At 52.0% G+C, this 25,861-nt stretch overlaps 1 protein-coding gene across 1 annotated transcript; it reads right to left on the reverse strand.

Annotated features, from left to right (window-relative positions):
- Window positions 1–264: 264 nt before the first annotated feature.
- GPR156 (G protein-coupled receptor 156) lies at window positions 265–24,500 on the reverse strand. The gene is made up of 11 exons (XM_021549090.3): window positions 24,374–24,500; window positions 16,177–16,321; window positions 15,924–16,068; window positions 13,166–13,302; window positions 10,854–10,989; window positions 9,877–9,987; window positions 8,738–8,863; window positions 8,200–8,295; window positions 5,267–5,503; window positions 2,932–3,090; window positions 265–2,374 (listed from the first exon to the last, which is right to left on the reverse strand). Exons 3-11 carry the CDS (start codon window positions 16,026–16,028, stop codon window positions 1,196–1,198), a joined length of 2,286 nt encoding a protein of 761 aa, XP_021404765.2. The 5' UTR covers window positions 16,029–16,068; window positions 16,177–16,321; window positions 24,374–24,500; the 3' UTR covers window positions 265–1,195.
- Between the last annotated feature and the right edge of the window lie 1,361 nt (window positions 24,501–25,861).

Here is a 25,861-nt window from a genome sequence, read left to right on the forward strand (position 1 = left end):
GGCAATGGGAGAAAAAGAGGTGACACTAGTGAAGGAAGAGAGAAGTGAGGGATTTCACCATCACAAAGGGTAATGGAGAGGGCAGTGCTAACATGCTTTGTTCAAAACCAGGTCTGGGATTCCTCTGACACCTGCTTTTTTTAATCAAGCCTTTCTCCAGAAGGTTTATATTGCACTGGGCATCAGGTCTCAGCATCCTGAACTCCTGTGGAGACAACAATAAGCTCAAATGCCATGATAAATATCCCAAAAAGGCACACACACTGGATTTACTGTTCTTGGTGTTTCTAAAATAAAAATTAAACAGAGCATATTAATTTAAACAAACCTTATTCCAGACTATATCACCCATACAAAGACAGAAAGGCACAAGACTCAGAAATCAACATAAAAAAGAAACCCCTTTTCAGATCCTCCTTTACAATGGCTAGCTTGTCTTTCCCTTCAGCTCTGACCTGAGTCTCACCTACAATGATGCACCTGAAGAACACAAAATGCAAAGACACCTCCACAGACATCACCTTTGAACTCCATTTTCTCGTTCAGATGCTACAAGAAAACCCACCAAAACTCAAAAGTTTGCTGTGTACCCCCCATTCCAAAGTCCTTGTTTTGCCTGGAAGGAGCACACCCCAGGTGAGTGCCCGGCTGCAACTGCTTCTGGTATCCGTCTCCCATCCTCAGGTGGGGGTGATGCCAGTGGGATGCTCTGCTTGGGCAGCCTTGGGGGAAGGAGTCCTCTGTCGGTCCATATGGAGAGGTGTGCAAGAAGCAATGGTTGTTTCTGAGGCAGGATGCTGCTCCCTGCTAGTGTGAATCAAGCAGGTCTCACAGGCAAAGCTCTCTGAGGAGACGAAGTTTGGGCTCTCACAGACCCCCAGCCCTGGTTTCTCCACTGCTGGCACCAGGATGGACAGAACTGCTGGCTACCTGTGGGACACAGGCAGCTGCCCAGAGTAGCCAGGACAAGGCCACCGCCACCTCCCTGCGTGCTGCCAACCCCCTCTCAGCCAAACTCAGGCTGCAGTCACGGCTGACCAGCCTGGGGCTGACACTGCAAATCAGAACGGGGCAAATCCCCAAATTCCAGAACAAGGCACATTCCCCAGAGGGATGTGTGGCTTTAGCATTGCAGAAAACAAGCAGTGTTTCGGGGTGGGAGGGCACTTGCCTTTTGGGGCAGGGGTGCCCCCATTCACACAAACGTAGGTTTTAGATCGTCTTTGAAATTCACCACAGGCTGGGGTCTGCCGTGGTGCTCTGTCTGGTGCTCCTCACAGTCACTGGGCTCTGTGTCCGTGTCCGTGCTGCTGCTGTCCAGGGAGCCACGTGGGCTCTGGAAGCAAACCTCGCAGCAGGGTCGGTGGCAGCCGTGAAACATCTCGGAGCTGCTGCTGCTGGAGTCAGAGTCTGGGTAATAGTACAGCGAGCGCAGGGAGGGCTCAGCGGGGCCCCTCGGGGCGCCCTGCCGCCGCCGCTGCTCCTGCGGGATGCACGATGAAGCACCCTGCGACTCGGGCCATCCCAGCCACCCCTCTGGCCGCAGGCTGGCCTCCCTTGGCATGGCTGCAGGGGATGGTGCCGGGCGGTGAAGGAGCCCTCTGCCAGCCATGTCCCCTCCCGTTCCCAGGGAGTTGTGTGCTGACTCCCCACGGACCCAGCTGCCCACCTCCTTCACCCTGCAGCTGGCACGAGGGGATACGTGTCCAGGGAAGCGCGCGGAGGCAGGGGGCAATGGGATCCTCCGCTGATGCCTTACCAGGTAGGGGCTGAGGGGTGTGTGGATGCCTGGGTAGCCCTCCTGGCCCACCCGTGTTTCTCCCTGCTCGCCTGAGGTGCCCTGGTTGCCAAGTGGGGGTCTTGCAGATAAGGCTGGGCTGTGGTTTTTGCCATCCAGGCTTAACTCTTGCAAGATTTCCCACAGCTTCTCGCTGTTTACATAGCTGACTTTGGGGAACGACTCCCAGGCTACGCCAGCGGAGTTGTCTTGGCCTGGCAGCTGCTCTGGAGGCTGCCCCTGCACTGCAGGTGTTCCACACTCCTGGACATCTTTCAGGCCATGTTCAGTGTTGTCTCCTGCATTAAAAAGCAGCACCTGAGTGCAAACAGGCTCCTGAGTTGCATTTTTCTGGAGGGCCTGAGCATTGCTGCCAAGAGGTGATGTACCCGGCAAACAGGGGGGCTGCCACTCCTCCCTCTCCGGATCCGGGGGGCAGCAGTCCCCTGGTGCATCCCCAGGCTGCCCTGAGCTCCAAGTGCAGGGAGCTGCTGGCAGCACACAGGGGTCGCAGCCGCTCTCCGCAGACATCAGCCTCATCAGCTTCTCCTTGGCGCTGCTCACTTGCTCCTGCAGGCTTTCGATCACGGCGTTTTTCTGTGTCAAACAAATAAGCCTGTCAAGTGTGGGGCAGGTAGAGAGGAGGAAAACGCTGCCAAATTGGAAGCAGGCACTGCCAGAAAAAAAAAAATCACCCCTCTCTGCATGGCAAGAGCCACACCAGCAGCATGTGTGACCTCAGCCTCCCCTGCAGCCCCCCAGACGTGTGTGTGGGAAGGGGCTCAGTGGGCAGGCAGCTCTTCAGGCGGGGGTGTTCCTGCCCATGCAGTGCAGGCAACAGAGCAGGAGGCTGGGGGCTTTTCTGAGACAGAGCATCTCCCCTCTAAATTAATCATGTTTGACAAGGCTGTGGGAATCAGGCTCTCTTGTGCTCCCCCCTACACAATTTTTTTAAGACCTCCAAATTATGCCTAAATTGTGGCACTTTGGAGTGTGACAAAACAAAGCAGCACTTCCCCTCAGGCAGGAAGAGGCTGGTGAAGGATCACCAGTGTGGACAGGGTGTAAAGAAGGGCTTCCCACCCTAAAAAAGCCTTCAGCCCACAAAAGGGAAGGGGAGAAGCTGGAGGAGGGGGGCCGGCAGAGCCCTGTACCTCGGTGAGCAGCTGCTTCATAGAGTTTTTCTCCCCTATGAGCTGGTAGAGCTGCTCCTCGCTGTACACTGAGCGGCAGCTCCTGCTCGGGCTGGTGAAATATTTTGCCATGTGGCTCATGGTTTGGCTTTCTTCTTCAAAGGCTTTCCACTGCTTGAGCTGGGGAGTAGAAGAGGGTGTTATCCGCAGAGCCCCAGCCGACACAGCGGGAGGCAGGCACAGCTCAAGCGCGAAGGAGACAAAGGGACGGAGAGGGGGAGACAAAGGCAGGGAGTGACAGGGAGCAGAGACAGCCAGCCAGAGATGGCTGGGCGAGGGGCTGCAGTGTCACTTGGAGCCTCCCACCCATCTGAGCCCTACCCTGTTCCTGGCTCCAGCTTTTAATGAAGAAGAGGGTCAGTGCCTGGCTGCACTGAGACCGCTGAGCACACTGTAAAAGCCCCCTCCCTCTTCTCCCCACTCCCTGACTCCATGACAAAGACAGTGTCATGCATGCCCCCTTATCCCTGAATTACTAGTGACAAGCTGAAAACCAGCAATGTTTAGCATCTGTTTTCTAATCTAGTGTCTGCTTGGAAGCCTTGTGCAGCTCAGCTCCAGCTGTTTATCGATCTCAGATGAGCTATAGAAAAGCAAGCCCATTAGGAAAACAAGGTAATGAATTAAAAGATCCAAGTTAAATAAAATGTTCAAGGGCCCCAGGCTCCCACAGAAAAATGGTACAGCCAGAGTGCAGGTACAGCTCATTGGCTTCTCCACCCTCAGTCCAAGAGACCTGGAGCTTGGCAGAACATGGCCAGCAGGCCTGGAGCTCACCAGGGGAGGGTTGGATCCTTGCTCCCAAGGGCTGCCCATCTAAGCCCCTGAGCTCTGCAGTTACACTGCCTCAACTGAGGCAGGTGGGGACCTCTGGAAATCATCCCAAGTGCCCTGCTCAAGCAATGCCAGAGGGAGCAGCCTGCTCATGACTGTGTCCAACTGGGCCTTGAGTATCTCCAAGGATGGAGACTCCACAACCTCTCTGGGCATTCTGCTCCAGTGCTTTACAACTTTCACCGAAAAAACTCCAGCCTTTTCCTCATGTTTAAATACAACTTCCTGTGTTTCAGTTTGTGCCCATTGTCCCCTGTCCTGTCAGTGGATACCACTGAGAAGAGCCTCACTCCCCCTTCCCTATTCCACCCCCATCGATATTTATATACATTGCTGAGATCCCCTGAGTTCTCCCTTGCACAGATGTGCTTTCCTCAGCTTCACCTCTTCCTCCCTTTCTCACCTCATGTCCTTGAGCCCAAACATCCCTCCAAACATTCAACTGAGTAAATAACTGTTTCCTTTCCCTCTAACAATGGGAGCATTATTCCCACTAATGTGGTGGCCAGGCACACCAGGCTGCTCCTGGAGGACACAGGAAGCAGAAGTGCCTCACCACACCACAAAAGGCTTCCTTTAAACACCTCCACCTCCTCCTCCTCCTCGCTTGTGGCAAAGCCCAGCTTCCTTCTCCAAAAGTGCAGAGGAGGACAGGCTTCCCTGGGGACCACCAGCAGCAAAGAAGTCTCTGAGAGTGGCTGGGCCATCTGGATGGTCTGCGCCCAGCTCCTTCGCTGCCAGCAGCAGAAGCTCCTGGTGCAAGTGGGCATGTGAAGTATGAGAAAAGGACAGATCCCACCCCCTACATGGAGCAGCAGGAGGAGACCAGTGGCTGCCTTGCCTCATGTGCTGTCTGCATGGCTGTCACCTGTGGCACATTCCTGCAGGAGGGTTTCTGAGCAGCAGTGCTGCACTCCTTGGAGACTTTCCAGGACATAAAGTGGACAAGGAACAAGAAAGCTGGAGATGGACATTTTACAAGGACACAGTGATAGGAAGAAGGAGAATGCCTTTAAACTGAAAAGAGGGTAGGTTTAGATTAGATATAAGGAAGAAATTCTTCACTATGATAGTGGTGAGACCCTGGATCAGGTTTGCCCGGGGAAGTTGTGGATAGCCCAGTCCCTGGAAATGTTTAAGATAAGGCTGAATGGCACTCTGAGCAGCCTGGTCTGATGGAAACTTCCCAGCCTACAGCAGGGCTGTTGGAACTAGATGATCTTTAGGTCCCTTCCAATACAGACAATTCTATGATTCTTTGAGACTCAGAGAACTTGCTTGGGGAAGCAGAACCACCAATGTGGAGTGGGGTGAGGCTTGGAGAATGAGCTGTGCAGGTGAGTCCAAACATTTTGGGAAAAAAAGCAGGAAAGAGATTGCATTGATGCCCACGGCTGCTGTTGTTTAACACCGAAAATGTGCCCATTTCCGGCCAAGTGACAGGACAGAGGTGGCAGCATACCTGTGGGACAAAGATGAAGCAGTTGATCGTGGTTGTACAAACAAAGATGCCTCCAGAGGTAAAACCAAACAGCAAATTGTGCCAAGAACAGAAAAAACGGTGAACTAAGCAGATGGTACCAGCAGCCAGAAAAACGAGGTTGACCCCGACGATGAGTGTCAGGGACTGGTTCACTGGTGAGGAGCTGACATTGTCGGTCAGACCGGCCAAGTAGGTCCCGTATAGCAGGAGGATACTCTGGAAACAGAAAAAAGAGGTTTCCAGAGTGTGGAAAATTACAACCTGATGGTGTCAACCCCCATGTCGCACCAAGCCCGGTGAGCTCAGATACACTCAGCGCAATCCTAATTAATGCTCTTTGATCTATAATGCAGACCTGGAGCGTGTGGTGGTGACGCTGCAACAAACGCCTGGCACGCTGCTGAAGGCCAGGAGTGGGGCTGGGGACACAGGGCAGGAGTGAGGGCGCTGGTGGGCATGGGGGGTCCCAGCCAAAGGGCATGAAAAGCTAAGAGTCAGAGGCCAGCAGGTGCTGCCACAGAGCAGGGAATGGCTGGAGAAATTATATAAGCCACCCATTGGGCAGGCTGGAGTAGGAGAAGCAAAGGCAGACAGACAGGAGGCAGGGGTCCCTGCAGGGATGAAGCAGTGGGTGCCATCAAGGAGCAACAGCACAACTCTGAAGGAGCAGGAAAGATATCCAGAAGGAATTCAAAGAAGAAGGCAAGGAGAAATGGAGGTTTAGACTGGAGGGAAGAGGATGTACTTGGTGCCTCTTTAAATAGCAATAATCCAGGAAACTACCAGGTGCAATTATTTTCCCTTCCTTTAGCTGTTTCCTGACTACAGCAGCAGGGAAGGGCACTACAGAAGTGCTCTGTACACAGAGGCTCTCCCTCCCCCCAAGTAGAGCCGTTGTTTCAGAGCAGGCTGTCTCACCACCCTCCTCCTCAAGATTCTCATGCACACATTTTGCTAGTGTGCTCAGAATAAAACTACTCAGCTCCTTCCCTAGGTGACACTAGCAGGAAACACCAAATATTTTTTGCCTGCCTTCATAGAGTTGAGCATGGTCTGCCTTCAGGATCATTTGGAAATACCATCTAACAAAGTCCCAGCTCCTGCAAGGACCTGGAATACAGGGAATGTGACCTACAATATTCCTGTGCTACCCAGTAAGTGTCAGCCTTTACTAAGAGTCATTGTTATTTGGGCATCAGAAGTGCTTTGTGACACAAGATGCAGATGTTTTTTACACCCTTCTGAACCCCTCTGTGCTGTGGCCAGTTGATGACTGTGATGGCCACTGCCAGGGTTAAGGTCTGGAGGGACACAAGCAAGGGAGGTTCATGTCCAGATCTCTGGTGAGACTCCCAGCTTCAAAGCAGCACAAAGTCTCAGGGTGGGGTTGTAAGAGTGAAACCTGCCTTGCTGGGAACTGGACTGAAGCCTGACCCTGCTTTGTAGAATCTGCACTGGATCATAACTGTGTCCACCATGCGGCACCTCCAAACAGCCCAAAGGCAAGGCAACCCCTAATCCCTGAGCAGGAAAAAGCCAGCACCAAAGTCCCATTTAAATTATACAGTCTATCTGGGACACAGACAACAGCACTGCCGTCTCCTAAACTAGGACTCTCAGTGGTTTGTTTGTTTGTTTGTTTTAAACTTGAGCAGAGGACTTTGCTCCTAATTCCAGGCATGTCCTTGGCAAGTCATTTCTCTTCATTGCTCTGTGCCAGAAAACCAGGATAATACACTGAGTGTCTTCCCAAAGGGCTGAGCACATTAATGTTGTGGATGCTAAGAAGTGCTATGTATGCAGAGATAAAGCCTACACTCACGTTAGTGTAAATCCAGACTAACTCCAGAGAAATCACCATGACCCCCAGTAAGCAGGAAGGAACAGGGCCAGATTCAATGCAACATTAAAAAGCTTACCTGGAACTGATAAATGGGGATGTTTTATTTCCAGAAGGATTTTTTTAAGGGCTGTAGGCAGAGACATTACCTCTCTAAACTAAACCTCTCTAACACAAGCTGCAGACAAAATCAGAGGTGGAGACACAGCACTGACAGCCCAGGTAATACCTATGTTCCCTAACACCAGAGGACTTCTAAGGACTTTGAAATTAAATGTAGAAGGACTTGGCTGGGTTGTGAGGTCCCTTTCTGATCTTTTTCCTATGATTCTGGGTAGATGGTCAGTGAGTATTACATTACAATGAATCACAAAGGAAGTGCCTGTGCTGCACGCAGAGATTAAGCCATTCCCCCAAAAAGGCTGTGATCTCACAAGCTTCATCAACATCAACTTTCTGAAATGTGTCCAGCCTCTGCCATACCAGAGACACAATACCGCAGATAATTACAGTGATGACTATACTGACATAGTTACATCAGTATAACTAACACTGCTGGAAGAAGACTGGCCATGTGCAGAGATTCACCAGTGAAAGTATAAGAGGTATAATTAACCTGATAAGCATCCTGCAAAGGTGGGGACCAAGTACTTGTCATCAGCACCTCCTTGGTTTGAAATCACAGAACACAGGGATTGAGCCACGCTGGCAGTGGTCATTCACTGGAGTCTTTAGGCAAGGAGTGTGACATAAAGACCAGGAAGATGTTGAGTTTCAAGAAGTGAGATGAAGCTCAGGGGGTGCTAGGAGAGATGTAGAGAGATTGTATGTGCACAGTGTACATAAAGGGGATGGTGAAGCAAGGAGAAAGCAGCTAGGAGGGTCTTCACCCTTCCCAAGGTGGGAAGGGCTGGAAATAGGAGGGCTTACAAGACGAACAGGAGTAGCTGGGATCTGCAATGGGCATGTAGCTTGGGAGGGCACCGAAATGACAAATGCTGCGGAACAGTTTAGGCTGAAAGACAGGCAGGAGGTGAGATTCAATGCAAGAAGCAGTCAAGAGGTTACATACCTTAAAGCCTAAAATGAGAACGAGCCAAAGATCAGAATAGAGCGATGCACAGGACTGCACCCGGCTCACGGAGCACGTCATGCCTTTCTCTGTTGCCTACAAGGCAAGGCAAAGACAGAAGTGAAGGCTGCAGCCTGGCACAGACCAATGGGAAGGTGCATCTAAGCAGGTCTCCTCTGTAAATTTCTGAAAGGAGAGGTCAAAGCTGGTGGTGCCAGGGGCAGAGTCTTAAAGTGAGATGATTTTGGCCTTCTGCTGCCAACAGGCTGCTTAAACATTTCTCTAAAGCAGATTCCTTGGAGCCCTCCTGTGTCATGCAGGTGATCTGCACAGACCTGGAAATTTTGCAGTGGACTCTCACCTCTGTAATAGACCAGACAAAAACCAAATCCAGAGTGCCCAGAGGGTTTTCTGCCTCGTTTTTCTTTCTGTTGTTTCTCAAAGACCACCTCCAAATGCCTGGCCACTCACTAACTCTGGCCACAGAGTTCAGATAGGACACAGCAAAACCCCACACCGCCCCTCCTCATCCTTTTACCCGCAGTGAGACGCTGAGGCTTCGGAAGCACTGGACTGGGTCAGAGAACACCCAGGTCAAGAGCAAGACAGTGTCTGCCAGCACCAATGCTGCTACCATTCCCAGCAACTGCAGGTCTTTGATAATCTGCAAACATGCAAGAAGTAAAAGTTACTATGGGGAAGGAGTGGACACCAATAACCCCCATCCCCCTCGCATCCCTTTCTGTTATTTCTTTCAAGTGACACATCTCTCCTACTACTTCTCCCAGAAAGGTGTCCAGCACCTACATTTGAGTTGGCCACAAGATCTCTGTTTTCAATTCCCAAATTCTTGGACACCTAATCAGGCTTGAGACCAGGCATAAACCCTGCCTGATGGTGTGGATAGCAGGTAAATGCTATGACAGAAAACAGTTCTTCCAAAACAAGATTATCATCCCTTATAACCATATCACCAGCAGAGATAAAAAGGCAGAGAAAAACACCTGGTAGGATCATAATTTTGCAAGTTGAACACAGATCCCAGTATGAAACAGGAGTCCTTGCTGATACCCAGTTCCCCTGCAAACCCTCTTGTCCCATCTTTCATCTGAAACCTACTTTTTTCACTGCTGGAAAGTGACCACTGAAAATTGTAAGTGCACTTTTTTGTGCACAAATTTTCCATTTCCCTCCCAGTTTCTGAATCCTCATCCTTAAGTGCTTCAGAGGAGAGCCCAGCACTCCCTTCCTGCCTTCAAGAGCAGATCGGATCCATCTGAGGATGGCCCTAGATCAGATGCTTTTGAGGACACCTGGTTTATTTTCATCCCACAAAAACAATCAGCGCAGACCTGAACACAAACATTGGTGTGTAGCATAAGGAAGGCATGTGGCCAATGTAAAATGAGAACAAAATTGTTTGGTGATGAGGTTTGGACTCCACTGGGGAAGAGGCAGCCAGGCAGGGCACCCACTTGCCTGTAGTGTGGAAAAGCTCCTGCCTCATTGTGCAGGAATAAATGAAGGGCCCATGCCCAGCCAGGTGTGAAAGCAGACCTGTGATTGTGGCATCCATCCCTGTCACATGCCCGTTTCATCTGGTTTGGGACTTGCTGGTGTTTGCCCTCCATGGAAGGTCTGTCCTCCCCCTTCCCACCTCAGATGCTGGGTACTCACCACCCGCTTGTCGGGCACCCGCTGGGTGAACACCTTGTAGAGCCGCCAGCTCTTCCCCAGGACAGGCCCGAACACCAGGGAGGTCCCCACGCACAGCAGGCACAGCCTCACCTGCCAGGGGTCAGAGCGAGGGGGCTGAAAGGGCTCACAGGGACACCACACACCCTCCCAGCCTGGGGTGAAGTAAGGATGGCTGGGGACATGTCTACACTCTTCTGATTTCTGGAGGGTGATACCAGATACTAGAAAGCTGATCACAGGGTGAAATAAATTCAAAGGCAAGTACTCCTCTGTAGGCATGCCTGCTGCCTACCTTTCTCTACCTACCTAGAGACTCATTGGAAGGGCAGGCAGGGAGAGACAGGCAGCTCGTGAGCAGCAAGAGCACAGAAAGTCCCAGCACCCAAAAATCACTTGCTGGCACCTCCATTAATTATCCTCAGCCCAGTGTCGAAAAAGGATGCAGGGTATGCACCTTCCCACTCTCCCACATGGGTGCATGCCCAGTCCTCAGTCTGGCAGGGTGGCTGCCTCAGGCCAGGACATGGGGGTTCATCACACAGGTGAGTGTTATGATGAAGATCTGCAGCCAAAAAAGTCACCCACAGCCTCACAGCACCTGTGCTGTCAGGCAGTGGTGACTGTGTGGAGGATCCCATCTCCCTTTGTGTTCCCCTCTGCCTGCTGTACTTCTACAAGCCCAGCAGTCTGCCTGCCTGCAGGACTTGTCCCCCAGGGACCTGCCTCAAATCCCTTCCTCGGTGCAGATGTGGTTTGCAAAACAGTGAAGGCCGTTCAGACAGAAAGTGTCTGGCTGCCTTTTGCATATTGGAATCCACAGCCCAGCTGAGCAACATGGTGGTGACAGGCTGTGGCTGGGACAGAGCATGTACAGGTGACAGCTGGCTGGGAAAGAGCACATACAAACAGGCCAGTACATGCCTCAAGGTGCCCATCCCAGCAAAACCCCTGCTCACCTGAATAAGCTTTTCCATTGAGTCTCCAGATGGCAGGCTCTGCTCCTGAATCCCAAAGAGGTAAGCACTTGTGTAAGTCAAGCCACTGCCAAGCAGGGTTACAATGTTGAGATTGGGGCTGGACATCTTCACAATCCTCCAGGAAACAAAGCAGGGAATTTGATGACAGTTACTGAGCATCATGACCTGGCAGCACAGGGGTGAGGTCCCCTTACAGGGATGATGATGGTCACAAGGAATGCTGACACAATGTCCACCCCCAGCCCCCCCAGCCTGTGCTGCTCACCACTGCTCCAAAAGCTCAGCCATTACTCCATGGTCCCATCCTCTCCCCTTTCTTGCTGGAGTGCTTCACAATCCTTCAAGTATTCATTTAGCCCTATGCCAAAATTTCTGCTGCAGAGGGGCAGAGGTGGAAAACCACACCAACACCCACAGTGACTGTACCCAGCAGTAAGTTTTAGGTGCAAGAGCTACGTGTGCCTCCAGGAACGGGCTGATCCTTCCTCTGATCCTTCCTCACGCTCAGCACAGGAAGCCGCCAGCAATGTTCAGGTTACAGTCTCCCCTCTGTAATTTCACCTCATCACTCATAATCCTGTAACTGTATTCAGGGAGGGGAGAATCAACCCACTGATCTCTTATGACCTGTCACCCTTCCCCAGCAAGCCTATTGAGTGAAAGCTGGACCTCCTGCCATCCCCTCCAATAGTTCTGCCTCTTTGACCTCCTGCCACGTCATTACTTTTCTCTCTTCTTGAGTTCCTTCCTGGCTTGTTGTCTTGCAGTCACAAAGCCTGGGGTTCAACTTGTCTCTTTCCCTCCCTGCCTTCCTCACTATGTCTCAGCCCTTGGAGAAAGATATTCACTAGCTCATGCTTCCAGCTTCAGCTGAGAAAGGTCTCCTCTGCCCTCCCAGGTTCAGGAGGCAGACCAGTATTTATTTACTGCAGAGCAAATAAATAACGCACATTCATTACAGCACATTCTGAGAACATAAATTCAAGTGGCCACTGAACTCAACACAACTCAGTAAATGAAAGTGCTTCAGACTGGGATGCAGTTGGGATGCAGGTCATGCAGCTGCTGCAGCACAGCAGGCATGGGGCTCTTAACAAAAAGCTTTATGGGCAGGACCCTCCCGACTGCACTGTGGTTGTCAGGAGCATTAAATTCCTTAAAGCCACCAGCGACGTCAAACATCAGTCCAGGCTGCACTCAGATGTACACCTCTGTGCAAAACAATGGCACATGGAGAGCGAAGGCTTTGCCAGGTGAAGCCTGGGAGAGGGATGTATCCCTGGAGGAGGAAACAGTTGAAATACCAAGGGACCAACAAGGCAGAGGAGAAGGTGGCAAAGAGGAAGCAGAGACATTCAGAATTGCTGAGGAAGGCTCAGCACTTGCTGAGACAGGTTGAGCTATGAGGAACTGCTAAGCCTTCTGCTAGATTTATGCTGCCTTCAGAGGAGCAGGACTTTTTATCTCCCCAGTGCAGACTGAACAGCACCAAAAAAAGTCTGCATGTCACCACCAGCTTCTCTCAGTAAAGGATATCATGTTCTCCACCAATACAATCAACTAGCAAGAACAAGAGGGGTTATCAATATCTTTAAACCAACAGCAAGAAGGACATGGCACATTGTGGGGAGTATGATGGCCTTGCTATGGAGCTGTGCTTGCTCAGAGCGATGCTTTCAAGCATGTGGAGCAGAATTGAGCTCTCTTTTTACCCACTCCTGTTGATGGTTTTATTGAACAGCACCTGGATGAGACCATGCAGCACTGTCTGTGCCAGAGGGCACCCATAGAGTCGTAGAATCATTAATGTTGGAAAAGACCTCTAAGACCATCAAGTGCAACCTTTGACCAAACACCACCATAAGAAGTAAACCATAGCACTAAGTGCCACATCCAGTCTTGAACACTTCCAGAGATCATTATTCCTCCACTTCCCTGGGCAGCCTGTTCCAATGCTTGACAACCTTTTCAGTGAAAAAAATTATTGCTGGTCCCCAACTTGAAGCTCCCCTGATGCATTTTGTGAGGCATTTCCTTTCATCCTGTCTACAGCTCCCTACCTTGGGGGAGGAAAGGAGCAGTCCAAACAGGACTGTCTCCACCAGTGATCAAAACTCTGTGTAATGAAAGAAACTGCAACATCCCTGGCATTACCCTTGCTTGCCCTGTGCTGTTCCTTCAGGGTTACACCCTCCTGATCCTTAGCTCAGCTCAGAGCTTGGTCCTGAAGGAGCCTGACTCCGCTACTCCAGCTCAGGGGAAACCTCCCAGGAGAAAAGGGATGCTCTTACCTGTTTTTCCTGAAGCGAATAGTGAAGATGAAAAAGAAGAGTGCTAGCAGGACTCCTCCAGTCAGGAATGTCCACACAACTCCCAGGAGACCAGCAGAGAAGGATGGGGAGCTCTTCATACTGCGGTCAAACGAAGTCTGCAGGAAGCAAAAGGGATAAGGAAGAAGAGGACATTGCTGGGGCTCTCAGCAAAGAAGGTCCCTACTCCAGCATGATCCCTCCCACAGTTATCCTGCTCAGCCAGAAACAACAGCTCCCACTAAGAAGACACTCCACCACCAGACTAAGTCCTGCAGATAGGGCCACTGAGATGTGTGTGGACAGGATGTGTGCTCTGTCACTTGCTGAGTGCTCAGGAGGACACAGCAGTCCAAGAGCCCTCTTCTTATGGCCAACTAGCCAAATCCATAATGAAGCTGTACAAGTAATTCATAAATCTCAGGCAGTCCTTCCTCTGAGACACAGGAACATGGACACTGGTTCCCCACTCTCCTCTGGAAAGAAATCTTCGGAGAAAGGCCCCATGGTGCCCCAGTTGATATCATGCTTCTTTAGATGCTTCTTCGTTCCTACCCTTACCCCTCCCTGCAGCAGACAACTGATCAGCTGGCAGACGTGACTGGGAGCCAGCAGCAGAGCTGCCAGTTGGAGCAGGAGCTCAGGAGTGTGACAGTGATTTTCAGAGGCAGTGACACACTGAGCTGGAATCCACCCATCTCCCAGCTGGACAGAAACGAACTTGGTCCCAGGCAGGCATCAGCTGAGAACTGGCTTTTGAGGGACACTCCCAAAGTGGGTATGATGGAAGCACCTCTCTCCTTACAGACAAACCACCTCATGGTTTAAATCTCCATTTTAAATAGTCTCTGCTATCTCCTTATTAACATAAAATGGATAAAACAATCCCATGTGAAACAAGAAGCCTACTTCCGCTGCTGATCTAAAATGCTCCAGCATTTTTAACAGGATCTGCATGTGTGAGTTACCATCTTTTTTTTTTTTTTTTTAATTAAAAAAAGCATCACTTTAACAAAAGTGCTGGCACATCCCCTTTAAGGGAGGAAAAAGGAGAATGGGGCTTGAGCTGGGATCACACACCTCCTTGCTAACTTCTCTGGTGCTGAGTCCTTTCTCAGGTATTCCAGCATCCAATTTCTATTGTAGAAAACTACTTTTCCTGACAGTTGACACTGCCCCAAACTCCCAATTTTTACTTCAAGGTCTGAGCTGTTTCTGCTTCCAACCTTGCTAGAAATAAATCTTCAGGCAGAAGAAAGGCATTTGTTTAGAGCTAATGCCTCATGTCCCTCTTCCCCAGCCAGGCTTCATCTCCTCTGGGTGAGCAAGAACAATGCACAGCTTGCAGAATTAAAGCCACCACATAATTCTTGACACAAAAACGTGTCACTGCCACATGAGCACAGCTGATCTGCAGGCTCCTGGCAGCTCACATGCTGATGCCATGCTGGTCACAGGGCAAGTGGGAAAGGCAAACTCCTGCCTGGGAGAGACATCCAGCTGAGAGCTGCTGCTGCTGCTGCTGGGATACAGCTGCGTGCACATCTCAGCATCACTTTGCAGTAGCATGGAGGAATCCCTGGAGGGATACTCATCTCCCTCCTGAAAATGCTTCCCACCTCCTCTTGCTATTCCCTGGGGAGCCTTTCCCTCTCTGGGAAATGAAGACCACACCAGATGGTGGAGGTGATCCAGTGCCAGGTCAGTGCCCTGCTTACACCGGGATTCTCTGTGTAAACACCCCATCATGCAGCACAGATCAGGCCCATCCTCCCCCCTGCCTGGAGCTGACAGGGCTGGTACATGGCTGTAATGCCATTCTATTTCTGTGTCCTGCCTGCTCGAGCCCAAGGGTAACACCTGGCTTTTACCACTGAGGTGAGCAGGGCAAACTCAGCATTCTGGGGCTTCTGCACTTCACTTCCACCCACCAACAAAATCTTTTCACCTCTGTCTGCTTTCAAAAGTATTACTGCACCTTATTCTCAGCAACCACCCAGGGATCAGAAACACCCCTATGATCTCCACTTTTTCTCTCCCCCACACCCTCCCACCTTACTGCTGTTTCCCTGGATGTTGATGCTACTTGAAGTTGATGGAGCGCTTTACTGGCTGCTGAGCGGAGTAAATCCTGGTCCTGGCAGGGGGAATATTAATTGTAAGCCGGCTGCCAGAGCCAGAGGAGCCAAGCAGCTTACAGTCTTTTAATTAAAGGCCCATGGTCGTGCAGGACGTGATGGAGAGCCGAGTGGGCCAAGCCTCTCCACTCCATCCAGCAGCCCCACATGGTGCCAGCTGCAACTGAGTGCATCCAGTGTCATTTCTACCACCTTACTGGTGAAGGGGGGAAGGTACCATTTATTACAGATGATGATTTTTAATTAAATCCTACTCTACTCATATTTGAAAAGCACTTTGAAGTTATAGGGGACAGGAAAGGTCAAGGGGAGATGGGGCCATCACAGGCCAATCCTGAGCAGCTGGCTGACATATGGGAGGGCTGCTTGACATGACTTGGCTGTTGTGGATGCTTTCCTCCCCTTCTGGATAATTGCTGGGAGTCACCTAGACTGGGCATGTCTTGTCTATCAACCAGGTGAGTGTGCTGCCTTCAGCTGGACTGGGATTGCTTGGCAGCTGCAACCCCCTTTATCCCTCCCCCAAATCTACTTCTGCAGAGTAAACCTCATGTCCCAGAGCACACCCCTGTACCTATACACCCCACTGCATCCATACATACCACTGTCACAGTGCAGAGCTCCTGCAGGGCCCGCTGCTGCTGCTCCTGGCTGCCAAAACTGGAGCTGCCATCGCAGAGCTCAGAGCAGTTGAATCCCGGCTCCATAGCACATCCTCAGCCGTCATCCAGCCGTACCTTTGCCCTGCTGGAAGGATGAGTGTTGGCTTTCTCCAGCAAGAAGAAACCTTTGGCACACACCACATCCCCCCTGTCAGCAGGGAAGGGTCTGTGGACAGCCTGGGGCTGAGCTTACCCAAACTGATGTGATGCACATCCAGAGTCAGGACAGGGAGTGTCCCCTGACAGTGTCACTTGGGCGTCCTCTGCCGCAAGGAGAGTCAGCTCGGGACCCGGGCTCCCACAGAGCAGGGTGGCATCCCCAGCACTGCTACACCACCCTGCAAAACAACACCTGTGGAGGGTCACGATGGCTCCCAGACCCTATATCCCAGCTGGGGACTGAAATTAGGTGCTGTGCTGGGCCAAGAAGGAACATGGCATTCTGGCACCCTGAACCCACTGCATCTTTCCTTTGCCAATGCATTTTCCTGCACTGGAGCAATTTCAGGGTCATTTTGCGAGAACCCTCCTTGTGCTGGCAGTGACTGCTGGTTTCACGGAACATCCCTTTCTCCCAGCAGAGAACCAGCCAGTGAAGACAACAATGAACAGCAACCAGTGTTGCCATTGCTTACCAGGACCTACGTCCAGGCCTGGGTGAGCAAAGGGGAAGGTGCTTGAACACAGTGTTTTGGCTGACTTGGCTGAGATGCAGCCTGGCTACCTGAAGAGCTGGCTGTTTATTAAGGAGATTTAGAAGCCTGACACCTCCATGTTCCCCCTCCCTCCCTCCTGGTGCTCTAGCAGGCAGGTATTGTCCCTGCCTGCTCCTGCTCCCTTTGCACCACCTTTACCACTGTTCCCCCTTTCATTTCTCTTTTTGGTGTGGATTTTAATAAGCCTCATTACCATTTTAGACATGAGGTCATACTTATCCTCAAGCATCCTTACTCAATTACCATTGTCACCAGGTTTAATTAGCTTCCAGTGCACGACCATAAGCAAGTCTCCTTTGTTAGTAGCAGGGGAGGAGGTGCAATAGCTCACTCCCTATTTGCTCCTAACAACAGGTAGGAGGAAAAATTATCCCTGTCATGCTCCTCGGTGCTGCTCCCTGGCTGAGCATCCCCTGTACCTGGCCATTGCTCCAGCCTTCCCTGTTGCTGCTCCTGACACTGTTATGCCCTCTTCTTTCAAGTCCTTTCTTTGGAAAAACTCTTGTCATTATTTGAGCAAAGAAAGAGTAAATTAAAAAGACGCATGGTCACCAGGACCTCATCTGAAATTTGATGTTCATCGTGGGGCATAATTGAGATTCATATGACAGAAAAGCTTCAGGTGTTGTTCTCAGCTTGAGTGTATGCTGATTTTTCAGCTTTAGAGTGGTTGCCTACCAGTCCTAGCCCAAGCACATCAAGCTAAGTGGGCTACTTGTCCAAAATTAGCAGGCCCATGTCTGAAGCAATAACCCCAGCTCTGCTGCTGGCAGAAATCTTTGTGTGCTTCAGGTCCAGGCACCATCCTGCCCCTGCCAGAACTTCCCCCAGTGTGAGATCAGCTCGCTGTGTCCTACGAACACAGTATCACACATCAGCCAGACAAGATTTTACACACATGCTGTGTAAAGATGTGTTTTTCAAGAGTGTTGAAGCCACCCAGCTCCATCAAGCCTCCTTCTCTCTAACTTGTAGAAATCTGTGGTGATGTTTCCCCTCTGCAGCAGGATCATCCTCTGGGAGTTTTCATGCCCTCCATAGCTCAGGCTGAGTGACTTGACAAGAGCCATGGCTGCAGGAGGTATGCAGCTGCTGCAGTGAATGCCAGGATTGCTAAAATGCTGGAAGTGCAGTGGAGAGGAGGAGACAGGCTCCAGCTGAACAATTCAGAGACCAATGGACAGTGCGGAGACACTGGGTGGGGATGGGGTAGGAGAGGGACACTGAACCTTTGATGCTGAGGAGACCTGAAGGTGAGCACTGCCCAGCCTCCAAGGGGCTCAGCTCCTCTCCATGCCCCTGGTGGGTTTAAAGACAAAAGCCCCTATAACTCCTTGTAACCTTCTGCCATGTCAGAGGGGGAACACACCTGGCAGGAGGACCACTACCAAGGCTGGCATGAGGCCAGCAGGCACAGCCTTCGTGTGGCTCACAAATGGAGGCGTTACCCCAAGGAGCAGCAGCTGAGCCCTCATCCATCCAGGAGGCCACCCCTTGGAGGGCAGAAGCCCCGTGGGGGCTCCCCAGCCCCCACCCCTGCATTCTGCAAACAGCTCCCACACAAAGTTGATAACAAGCTGAGGCTAATTAGAGTTCATTAGTATGCAACAAAGCAAGCACCAGTGCAGTTGTTGCTGAAAGGCAACAGGCATTTCCAGCCCAGCTCCTGCCTCTTGTGAGAGTGGCAGGAATGCTTCTCCGTAGCCTGGAGAGGATCCAAGGGGGACCAGCACTTTGGGGGGTCACTGACCTTCAGGCTGAGGCTGGCCAATGGTTGTCAGGACAGAGCAAAACACAGGTAAAACCCCACATCCTTAAAATGAAAGGGACTGTTGAGAACAGAGACTTGTGGGGTTTGGTTTTTTGTAAGTGTTTTTTAAACTTAAAATACCAACCAGATCTGATAGATCACTTCCAGAGCAGAATCACAGAATGGCTTGGGTTGGAAGGGACCCAAGAGTTCTGCTTGCCTTGCTCTGCCCTTGCTGCCCTTGGTCTCTGTGACCTTGCACCTGGTGGCTGTCTGGAACATGGTGGGGAGTATTTGGCCACAGAGGAGCATTGGTTTGCATGCAGACATGATCCAAAAAGCCACAACTCGATAGGAAACAAGTGATGGGACCACATTGAAAATATTAGCACCACCATTTTCTCAGATAAAAGGGAAGCACTGACTGCTAGAAACAGTATTTGGATAAAAGCAATTTGTGGTCACCTCAATGGCTGATCTCCAGGCCTGGAAAACCTGTTTCCTTAGATCTGTCAAGACCTAGGAATACTTAGCATAAAATCATTTAGGTTGGAAAAGCGTTCTTAGATCATCAAGTCCAACAATTAGCCCAGCACTGCCAACCCCTCCACTAAACCATGTCCTTAAGCATGACTTCTACATGTTCGTTGAACATTTCGAGGGACAGATACAGAATCACTAAGGTTGGAAAACACCTCACAAATTACAGAGTCCAATATCTAACAATGCTGAGTAACTGTAGACTAACATAAAGAATCCTCAAAAGAGATACAATTGATGTAATCTAAATGCACATCTTGACTCTCTCAAATTTTCTTTTCTTTCAAAACATTTATTTTGGGAAAAAAACAGACAAAAAAAAAGCCTTTAAAGAAGCTGAAAAATTGGTGCAGCATGTATAGACCCAGAGCAGGCAGAATGAACTTTTCAGCCCAACAGGTTCATTTGGATGTAGTGTTGAAAGAGAGTCTTCTTCCCAAGGGTGACATCGCTGCCTGGTGAATCAAAAGGTGGAAAACCAAAGATGTCAAATCACAGACAACAGAACAATCACATTCAGAAATGTGCCAGTCTTCATGAGCTCTGCAATCCTGATCACACCAACCCTGACAGAGAAATGGTGTATGCACACCTCTGCAAAGAGCACATCTGGAGAAACATCTGCTGAGAAGAACTTTTGGGAAGGTGGCTGTGTGGCCAGAGGCAGAGAAAACAACTGGGGAGAAGGAGCAATGTGCAAAGGGCAGAGCCACTCCTGCCACCTCAGGAGGGGAGCAGGAGACCTTGGCTCACCCACGATGGGTCTGCGCTGCTACTGCCAGTCCCGGTGGGAGATGGAGCTCTGCTGGTGCGGAGCAGCTTCGGCTGTCAGGACACCGGGCTGCACGCTGACAGTGGGAAATCAGCTGGATAACTGTTCCGGCATCACAAACACCGCGGGACGGGGTTTTGCAATTCAAAATCTGCTGCTCCCGAGACAGACTCCAGCTTTTCCCTTCTGCTCTTCTTGTCCAACAAGATCCCTTCTAGTTTGGCCTGAGAAACCTGCAATATTGCCATCCCCAAGGTGATCAAAAAAAAGTCCCAAGCCAGACTTACTGCAACACCCCCCGCGATGAAGCTACTTGAAAACTGTGAGTTAAAACACACAGCGTATCTGAAGATTATTTTTAATTTATATTTAAAACTTTGGCACCTACATTTTCATGCTTTTCCCTGCAAACACAAAAGGAAAAAGAAGGAAAACCAAGAAACGCATCACATCATCCTAAAACCTGGGTTACAAAGGCTGAATGCTCAGGAACACTCGGGAGCTACAAAGTTGTCACCCTTCTTCTCAGGGTCTGTCCTGTGCTCATGCTTCATTCTGCTCCTGTCCCTGGAATTTCCAGAGCCACTTCCAGGCCCCTCAGATATCTTCATACTTCACAGACAGACAGCAAGCTCAGTGAGGATAACCAGCAGGAGCTGCAGGACCCACTGCAGGACAAGGTGCTTCTCACTGTATGCATGGGGCACTTGCTGTGTGACTGAAACCTGAAATTTTGTGTTGACTGAAGCTAGGTGAGATTTTCAAGGTTCCTATCATTTTGGAAAGCATGTCCCAATATCATGAAGGCAATAACTTCTGAATGTTGATCTTATTATTTGTCTGTCCACTGTAGCTCCCTCAGCTTGCAAGGATTGCACAAGGTTGGCACATTTAGCTCTACCCCTAGACTTTTCAACTTTTTAAGTGCAGTAGAATACCCATTTGGCTTTTTTCAGTTCTGTGGTTTACACTTTGAATTAAAGAAACCTCTATGCACAAAAAAACTCCAAATAACCCAAATTACTTTTTTTTTGAACCACCACACAGTCCTGCAAGGAACTGACTCACACTTCTCCCACTAAGGAGCTGATAAGGCTTTTAACTCTCTAACCATAATTGCTATACAATGATAGGCATGTGAGAAACAGACACAGAATAGATTGGAGATGCTCAAAGGAAGGAAAATTAGGAGGGAACACCAAGAGGCATATGGAGCACGCCACAGATGAGACCAGTATGACCAGAGCTGATGGGGAGGTAAACCAAATCCTTGGAGCTGCCACAGAGTGACTTTGTGCCACTCAAAAATCTGAGCCCTCCCTCGTGTCCAGCTGCAGCAGCTACAGAGCAGCACATGGATGAAATGAGCAGAAACCTCCAGGTTTCTGCCTTCCCAAAGGGGCTGGGAGTCCAGGGGACAGGACCCCACTGCCCCTCGAGCTGAGCTCATCCCTGCTTGGCCAGGTGGCCTGGCAGCCTCCTCACACAGAGCCACGCACAGCAGGAAACAGCCAGAAAAGTCCTTCTGCCGAATTTTAGTGACAGCACGGTACCCCCAGGTGGAAGCTCACCTTCCTGCAGCCAGTGAGAGAGGCATTGGGATCTCTGCTGCGAGGCAGCAGCCTCACCACTCGAGGCCAAGGAGGGCACAGCTGCCTCCCCCAGAAATGGGCAGGGGACATACCCCAAGCACCGCTCTGAGAAGGAGCAGTGCTGCTCCCCTGCCCAAGCCTCTGCCCACAGCCAGGACAGCAGCAGCTGTGCTACATGGACAGGAAGGACACACAGAGGCTTTTCACCACTTTGGGAAAAATCTTGGGTTTTCCTCACTCCGTAACGACTTCACCAATCATTTCATTTACTAGTGCGAGAACACACCTGTAGGTGTTGTTCTGCCTCCATGGGACAGCTTCCCTGCTCATTCCCAAGTCCTGAGTCAGGATCTCCATCCCAAGTGCTGGGCATGTAGCAGATGACCTGAAAGTGGGATGGCAGGAGCTACCTCTCCAGAAACACACTGCACCTTCACCACGAAGAGGCAGAAGTGGCCAGGGCTGGCTACAGGGCCAAACTGTGTGGCCACCATGCCTCATGCCCACAGAAGCACAGCACCTGCCTGCCACACTGCCAGGCACAGCCAAAGAGAAGCAATGTTGGAGGTGTGCAAATGTCCCCAGGGATCTGCTTCACAATCTGCCCTGGTAGCTGCTGCAGACAAACCATGAGCCCACCTGTCTGCCAGGCTGGTCAATCCTGGATCCCTGTGATGGATCACATCCCTGTCCCAGAGAGGATGGCACCTTGGCACAGGACAAGGAGGCTGCAGGACTCCACGGTGGCTGTGTGACACTCACACTTTCCACCAGGACACTGATTCAAGGTGCTGTGACTGGTGCAGCATTATCAGGTCTCACGGCTGTGCCCATTCCTGGTGCCTCTGTTGCCTTTTTTATACCTGCTCCCATCCATCCACATGCATGATCTGCCTCAGAAATCTTTTTGTGAGTTTTCCCAGGCCTTTTCCCAGGCCATTCCCATCAATTGCTGTTACCTTCTCCTTTGGGCATGTGCCCCAATATGTTGCTCTAAGGCACAGCTCAGCCCCAAGCACTACTGCTGGAGGCTCCAACATCCCTTCCTTCCATCAGCTCCCTCTGCCTTCGGGGTGTTAGCACCAGCCCAAAACACGAGAATATGCTAAACAGCCTTACAGGAAGGTGTAGTCTGCGATTTTTTTCTGTCTAACTGTACCACCCTTAGAGAGCCATCATGAATAAGAGGCAAAAAAAGCCTGATGATTTAGAAGTTTGATTTACAAGGGAGATCTACCTTGTGGTTGAGGTGTGTATGACTTAATTAAAAGCAGAAGCTCACCCCCACTGAAGCTGTTTGCTGCCGAGCTATCAAATGCAGAGGAGGAAGAGACCTCAGAAGGAGAATTTCCATAAAGATATATTTCACATTAAGCATATGCCTTCAAGAGCTCTCCCTTTCCAAAGCTGGCAGGAAGCTGCAGCTGCTCCTTCATGCAATCAGACACCATCCCCTCACAGCCCTCGCAGCACCAGCACACCTGTGTTTTCACAAACAGGGCTAGGATGGCCAGGCTGCAAAGCCACACAGCCCCAAGCATGGGGACAGCTTCTAGCCCTAACAAGGTCAGCAGGTTTTTTCTCTATTTCACTTTTTTTCTTTGAGATCTGGCAGGATTTTGGAAATCAAGTGACACATTTAGTCCTTAAAGAGGAAGGAAAACAGAGCACTACAGCTCTTTCACCTTACCCCTGATGACCAAGCAGCAGGGCGTATTTTCCCCTAGGAGACAGATTTGACTTAAGGCTCTGAAAGCCAGAGATGTCCATGGCTCCTCTGGCTCCCCTCCCGGGTACCACAGGCTGCCAAGCTGCAACCAGTGCTGCCCTGCTCAGGCTTCTAGTTTCCTTGCTGGGCAAAACAAGCCCCCCACCAAGGAGCAGGGCCACATCAAGGTTTCCACAAGGTCTGCCAGCCTGGCTCCCTGCAGACAGCAGTGAGGCTTGCTCAGGGGTGCAGAGTGGCAGCTACAAAACTGGAGGCACAACCAAACCCGTGTGTAAAGCGTTGCTTGAAAGTGTGGCAGGACAGAGCTGACAGCACAGAAAGAGCGGAGCGTGCAGTGCCCCAGCAGCAGGTGGGTGAGGGGATGTGGCAGCTGCGCCAAGGCTGCATTAGAAATGCCAGCTGCAACTCAACACTGGCAGCTCCTGCTTACCCAGGATCTGGTTCCCTTGGCCTCTTCCCTGCCCCTCTGAGGAAGCAGAACACCTGTGGGGCAGTGGAAAATCCAGCTCTGGGTCCATGAGCCATCCTTCCCTGAGAGGTGACCAAGTCCCTGGGAGCTGTGTCATGCTCTGGCAGCCAAGGAGAAGCAAAGAAGCTGGGTCCTGGAGTGTTTCCTGGGGAGGGGGTGGGGGGGGTCTCACCCTTAGCAGCACTGTGAATCCAGGGCACACGGGAACCTCTCTCTCCCTCTCCACCTAGCAGGTTGCTGAACTGTGGAGTTGCTTGCAACTTTTCTTCCCAGTTTTGAACTCCGAAAGGCACACAGCTTGCCCAGGTAATAGCAGTTTGGTTAGCATAAATTGACTTAGCGCTGCAGCTTCACATCTTTGCATCCTGCAAGGCAGCTCTTTCCCATCCCCAGGTGCTAGCAGGCTCCTGCTTCTACAGGCGCCTCCCGGGGGCTGCTTGGAACCTTTGGGACAGTATTTTCTGGAGAGCTACAAACAGCCGCCCAAGCCCGCCCCGTTTCGAGCTCAGGGGTGCACTCCGGGCACAGGCAAGCCAGCGAAGGGCGAACGAGGAGCTCTGCATCCCCAAAATCGCGCCCAGAGCGCGGCTCCGTGCCGCAGGGCGGGAGCGCTCGGGGCTCCCAGCCCGTCCCGCGGCCTCACCGCGCCGGGCTCCGGCCGGCTGCGGGCAAAGGGGCACGGCCAGCAAAACCACCAAAGCCAACAGCGCCGGGGCAGGAAGGCAACCCGGGCACCCTCGTCGCATCCATCCCGCTCGCAGCCCCAGCCGCGGCTGCCAGCCCCTCTCTCCCCACAGCGCGCCCGGCGGAGTCCCGACCCACCTGGGGACGGCGCCCGTACCCAGGGTGCCAGCCTGCGGATACCTGCGGGAGCCTGCGGGAGCCTGCGGGAGCGGCGCGCCCGGCCGGGAGCAGCCCCGCAGCCGCCGCGGGACGCGGAGCTCGGCGCCGGCGGCCGCCCCTCAGCGCCCGGCTCCGCCCGGCCCGGCCCGGCCCGGCCCGGGGAGGCGGGCGGCGGGAGGGGCCCGTGCGGCCGCGCTCCTCCCGCCGGGGCGGCGGCGCTCCCGGCTGACCCGGGACAGAACTTCACGCAGCGGGGAAAAAGCCCGGAGGCCGGGGCTGTCTCGGCAGGGCTGGATCCCGTTTCACGGCGGCGGCTCCTCCAGGCGAGAGCAGCACCGAAGCCTCCCCGGTACACGCCGGCGCCGGGAGAGCGGGCTCCCGGCACAGCCCCCGGCTGACCCGGCCGCGCCCCGCAGCCCTCCAGCCCCCGTCCCGCTGCTGCCGGCGGGATGCGCCCGGCTGGGAGCGGGCCGCCCCGCCGGCTGCTCCTGGCAGCTGAGGCAGCACAAAGCCCCACGTCTGTGGCTAAACCGGCCCGAGAAGGTGAGTAAACGCGAGGGCGGCCAACCTCGTGCTCCGTGACCTGCTTGTGCCGCCCCATGGCTAGTGGTAGCCAGCGTGACTACTGCAGTAGGTATGTTTGTGTGAGCAGCGCCCGGTGTCTTGCGGACAGACCCACCGTCACTGACGGCATCCCCGTGCTGCCCGTGTCCCTGTCTTGCCTCCCACGGTCGTGCAGCTCGCTCGCATCAACTTTGTGCTTTCTCCCCTCAAGACACCCACTCCATTTTAGTGGAGCTTTTCCACAGTTCTGAAAGCCAAAAGCTGTGCTCCAGCACCGCGGTTTCTTTCCCAGCCTGCAGCCAAGTGCCAGGTGCTGCTGGAAAGGGCTGTTTGCAGACAGGTGTCGGCCATGCAGGTTTTCTCTCTTTACACCGTTCTGTTTACATCATTTACCCGACTCTGCTAGGCTCTGCCATGAGCTGTGCTAATTTTTCACTCCTGCTCATTCCCAGACCTGCAGAACCATGGACCAGGGGCAGTTGTGGTCTGAATGGGAGCAGAGAGGTTTGCACAGTACTGCTGGTCACGCTGTGCCCCACAGCACCATCAGAAACAAACAATGACTTCTCACTTCCCAAGCTTGGTAAAAGCATCCAGTTTGTAGCCTCTGCTTCTGGCAGCAGCTCCCACTGCCCTTTATTAGATTTGACTGATGTCCTAGAGGAAAAATCTGCTATAGGACCTTTCCACTCCCTTTTCCCATCCTCCTCTGAGGTGAAACAGAGGTATGAATGTTGCCCAGGGAGTCCAACACCACACTCCAGAAAGTATTTTCCAGCCTGGGCAGTGATGGGCGATGAAGGCTCTGTGGGGCCAAGAGTCACATCCAGAGCACGTGAAGGAGGCCCTTGTTACTGCCACGTAATGAAAAAGCCCCTTGGGAAGCCTTGGGAGATGAAGGTC

Source organism: Lonchura striata, chromosome 2, assembly GCF_046129695.1.
Source record: "Lonchura striata isolate bLonStr1 chromosome 2, bLonStr1.mat, whole genome shotgun sequence".
Classification (NCBI taxonomy): domain Eukaryota; kingdom Metazoa; phylum Chordata; class Aves; order Passeriformes; family Estrildidae; genus Lonchura; species Lonchura striata.